Here is a 4,932-nt window from a genome sequence, read left to right as displayed (position 1 = left end):
GGAATACCGCAAGAAGTCGTGGGGTAAAGGAGCGTGTTGACTGGTTGTTGAGTAGACCTCTACCAGAAGGAGCGATAATAACGGCACTAAGAGAGCGTNTGATGAGCGGCTGGGACCATACGCGTCTGACTGTCTTGCCAGAGGAGTACCCATCAGATGGGAAGCAACCGGGAGTGCAAATGGCGAAGTATAAGCACTGGATGGGGCTGCCCTTTTCGGGAGCCGCAGCCGTCATGTGGCCAACACATGCTAAGGTTTTCATTCCTCGTTTAGCACACCGTAAGCTAATGCAGTTTCGTTTATGTTGCTGGGCTTTGGAGGCGAACAGAGCACGAAGGGGCAAGTACCATGTCCCCAGGGGGCAGCGGTTTTGCCACTGTTGTGGTCCTAATAGCCGAATTGAGGATGAAAAACACGTGTTATTGGAATGCCCAGCCTATAATGATATTCGTGCTGAAGAGGGATTCGATCATCAACAGAGTATGTTGGAGGCCATGCAATGGGAACCCGCACGTCTGGCAAGGATGTTGGAACGTATGTGGGCTCACCGAAACTCAATTACCCCCTTTGGACGTTAGTCTGGGCTGATGTGCGGTGTTTTTTCCTTTTTCTCCGTGGCTTTTAGGCGTTGTAGTATTGCCCTTGGGCCCTCGGCTCATATGGGTAGTCTTACAGGTATGGGGTCACGCACCCCCAACCATGTAACACACACACACACACATGTGCCGACCTCACCTGTTTTATTACTTGAAAGTGCCCTTAACTGAGGTAAACGCAGATATTTCAGGATCATAGATACTCGCATTATGAGGTGTGCTTCGCAGGATTTGAAACTATGACTACGAAACTTTTGTGCTGAATTCTACTAGTAAACCTATGCTTTAAGAGACGACACCTCAACATGCCAAAAGCTGGCACAACATGCATAAGTCCTATATCTATGCTAAAACGTGTGCGTATACTGTGAGCTGCGCCAAGTGCCGTACACGAACATATGTGCATGTACGACAAACAACTCAACACCTGTTCAGCAACTCAGCTATCAGCCCTGGCCCCTGTACAAAATCCTGGCGTGCAGCCTGACATGGCCACATACCTGCTGCAGCCCACTGCCCAACACCATCCCTGGCTGCTGCAGCTGCATGAAAAACAAGAGGCGCCCCGAGGCCACTGCCATGTTTAGCTGAATCCAAATGGAAGCATCCTTGCTTGCCATGGAGAGGCTGGCAGACTCATGTGTTTTCTACAAGCCCCCACAAGAATAGTGTGGGGCTACTGAAACTGTAGTAGTCGCTCACCTGGGCGGACGACTGGCTTTGCGGAAGCATGGAATTTAGAGTCCTCGCTGAGGAGGGAGAAGGTCCAACCCAGCGACAAGCACTAGCATACATAGACCCATACGAAACAATCTGAGACGGCAGCAGCGGAGTCTTGAACTCTGAACTCCAAGTAGCCGTGATGCTTAAGTGCCTCACCAGAGCACCCCGCCCAGGTAGCTTACATCTCGGCCTACCTGCCGGAGATTCCCTACTACGGTCCTGCCGTGCTAGGATACTGTCGGTGTATCCTCCGGTGGCAGGGTGGTACAGGGGGGTACCCTCCGGTGGCAGGTTGGTACAGGAGGGTATCCTCCAGTGGCAGGTTGGTACAGGAGGGTATCCTCCGGTGGCAAGGTGGTACAGGAGGGTATCCTCCGGTGGCAAGGTGGTACAGGAGGGTATCCTCTGGTGGCAGGTTGGTACAGGAGGGTATCCTCCGGTGGCAAGGTGGTACAGGAGGGTATCCTCTGGTGGCAAGGTGGTACAGGAGGGTATCCTCCGGTGGCAAGGTGGTACAGGAGGGTATCCTCTGGTGGCAAGGTGGTACAGGAGGGTATCCTCCGGTGGCAGGTTGGTACAGGAGGGTATCCTCCGGTGGCAAGGTGGTACAGGAGGGTATCCTCCGGTGGCAAGGTGGTACAGGAGGGTATCCTCTGCTGGCAAGGTGGTACAGGAGGGTATCCTCCGGTGGCAAGGTGGTACAGGAGGGTATCCTCCGGTGGCAAGGTGGTACAGGAGGGTATCCTCTGGTGGCAAGGTGGTACAGGAGGGTATCCTCCGGTGGCAGGTTGGTACAGGAGGGTATCCTCCGGTGGCAAGGTGGTACAGGAGGGTATCCTCCGATGGCAGGGTGGTACAGGAGGGTATCCTCCGGTGGCTAGGTGGTACAGGAGGGTATCCTCCGGTGGCAAGGTGGTACAGGAGGGTATCCTCCGGTGGCAGGGTGGTACAGGAGGGTATCTTCTGGTGGCAAGGTGGTACAGGAGGGTATCCTCCGGTGGCAGGGTGGTACAGGAGGGTATCCTCTGGTGGCAAGGTGGTACAGGAGGGTATCCTCCGGTGGCAAGGTGGTACAGGAGGGTATCCTCCGGTGGCAAGGTGGTACAGGAGGGTATCTTCTGGTGGCAAGGTGGTACAGGATGGTACCCTCCGGTGCCACCCCTTTGACACCGAAGGTTCTCCCCAAAGGGGAGGAAGCTTATCCCTTACGGTGTACCTCCCATGTCCCTTGGAAGTCCCTTGGGTGTCCCTTCCACGTGTCCTTTGGTGTCCCTTTGGTGTCTCTTCCATTGGTCCATTGGTCCTTTGGTGTCCCTTTGGTGTCTCTACCCGGTCTTTTGGGTGTCCCTTGGGTGCTGGAGACCGAATTTACCAAAACCTTCATTGACAGCTGCACCTGGCTAATTATTAACCACCAAGCGTCCCCTTGGTGGCAGAATGCTCAGTCAGGATGCAGTGGAGGGTCGAGCACATGATACAGATAGGAAGGAGAAGGATAGAAATGTGGACCCAGGAAGAGTCAACACCAACCCACCAAGGATGAGGATGGCAGAGGATGAGGGGATGCAGTCAGCAGGGTGTGGGATGTTAGCAAGCATTGGCTTGAGGATATGGAAAGGGGGTGTAGGATGTATCCAACTGACAGGATGCATGTTCATGCATCCTGCCAAGACTCCCCAAGAATGCAAGGATGGGCCGCCAATTTGACACCCTCCATCAGTGTACACTGATGTATATGCAGTGCGGCCCATTAGATATTCATGGTGATTGATAGGGGATTTAATTATTGGCAACATCGGGGTAGCCATCGATGTAGCCATAGATATCTATGAACTCACTAATCCATCTAACAGGTCTAAACCTGTTAGATCTCGCATAATTAGATCTAAGGTCTAGATCTAGACCTAGACGTCTAGGTCTAGATCTAGACCTTAGATCTAATTATGCGAGATCATCAACATGTGTCGACACATGTTGATGATCATCAACAGCTCTTATAGTTCCAGGATGAAAATCATGATTTTCATGAAATTTCATGGTATGTTCACTGTTTCACAATCACTGTGATATATTACCTATCCTGGAACTATAAGAGCTCCATCAGGCATTCATTACAGAATGTTTTCATGGCTGATGCATTCTTAATGCATACTTATATGACATACTTACATAAAACCGCTTAATCCCAGTGTAAGAATGTTTAAGAATGCACACCCGACGCCTCCGTGTTCTTCAGACATTCTTATCGTTCTTAAGCATTCTCCTAAGTTTCTTAACCCCCCTCCGCGTTTGTAGGGTAAAGTAAATGTACAAGCGAGCAGCCTGTGTATTTCATAGAATAATGTAAGCAAATTTGTCGGCCTGCTGGTGGCAAGTCGGAATGCCAGTGCGGGCAAATGGTAACACAAGCTGGGTATTCAAGTTATCATACGCTTTCATCTCAGAATTCAATTATGAGATACGCTTTTTGAGAAGAAATTTAGCCCGAGAGGCGTTGATGTGACTTTGAGCTCGGTCAATTGAGGCAGCTAAAGTTGTTTGTGCTCATAAGATCTTTGTTGGCTACTGGTGAGATACCTTGCAATAGAGAATGTAATATAGTGCCGATAACGCGTTTCAGCCGGGTGGTATATTATAGGGTTTTGGAACTCTGTGGTTAAGAGGCCGGGAACGTTGTGTCACCGGGCATTTGTCGCTGACCTGGAGTTGGCACTTGGGGGCGCCACTGAGTGTTGGGCAAGCAAGGTACTAGCCTTCCTTACTAGCTTAGGAGTGGATCCCCCCACTAATACGCGCGGTAATGATCTTATATCGTACTACACAACCCTTAAATTGCCAGTCGAGAGCATTCTTAAGGTTTTTGCCAAGCGGCTTGATGCTCGGTGGGAGTGCCCGAATACCTTGGGTGACCCCCGCGTCTTCCCCATAGGAATTACCGGAGCCAAGGCGTGTCGCTATATGAACTGGATGGGAGCTGCCCCGTCAAGGGGTGCGCGTCTTGATTGGCTGGAGCACACTAAAGGGACCATGCCCCAGCGACTTCATCATGTGCTCATGCGTTTTCGGTTAGGCTGTTGGGAGTTAGAGGTTAATAGACCTAATGGGCGTGAGCGCACCGCGCGTACCTGCAGGCTTTGTGACTGTGGAGCGGTTGAAGATGAGTTGCATGTTTTCGAAGAATGTCCCGCTTACAAGAGCATACGGGCTAAGTATGATGGTGACCTAGTCCTTACGGGGCGCAGCATGCGCACCACTATGACTGAGGCGCCACCCCTGGCATTGGCCAGGTACCTCTCGGAAATCTGGGAGGCCAGGCACGTCGCGCTGAGGCGCTTCGCCCTGAAGCGGACGAGGGAGAATGAAGATGACCTCCCGCGTACCCGCATCAATACCAATACAACGTCCATGGCCCCCCCGGCTTTTACGGACACACCCGCACTTTGTGTGCGGAACTTGTAACTTGTAACTATTATGTTTGGTCCGTTACACACTCAAGGCCTGGGAGTTCGAGTTATCATACGATGTCATCTAAGAATTCGAATATGAGATACACAGTATTTGAGAATAAATTTAGCCTGAGAGTCGTTGATGTTACTTTGGCCTCGGTCAATTG

The 4,932-nt window shown here is 51.4% G+C and overlaps 1 protein-coding gene across 1 annotated transcript; it reads right to left on the bottom strand.

Annotated features, from left to right (window-relative positions):
* Positions 1-1,546: 1,546 nt before the first annotated feature.
* Positions 1,547-2,173, bottom strand: VOLCADRAFT_69212 (uncharacterized protein; the record flags this gene model as incomplete). The annotated part of the gene is made up of 1 exon (XM_002958194.1): positions 1,547-2,173. A coding segment is annotated over one exon (627 nt), but the record flags the coding sequence as incomplete, so codon positions are not given.
* Positions 2,174-4,932: the final 2,759 nt, after the last annotated feature.

The sequence above is a fragment of the Volvox carteri genome, assembly GCF_000143455.1.
Source record: "Volvox carteri f. nagariensis unplaced genomic scaffold VOLCAscaffold_88, whole genome shotgun sequence".
In the NCBI taxonomy this organism is placed as follows: Eukaryota; Viridiplantae; Chlorophyta; class Chlorophyceae; order Chlamydomonadales; family Volvocaceae; genus Volvox; species Volvox carteri.
This window is presented reverse-complemented; position numbering and strand designations above follow the sequence as displayed.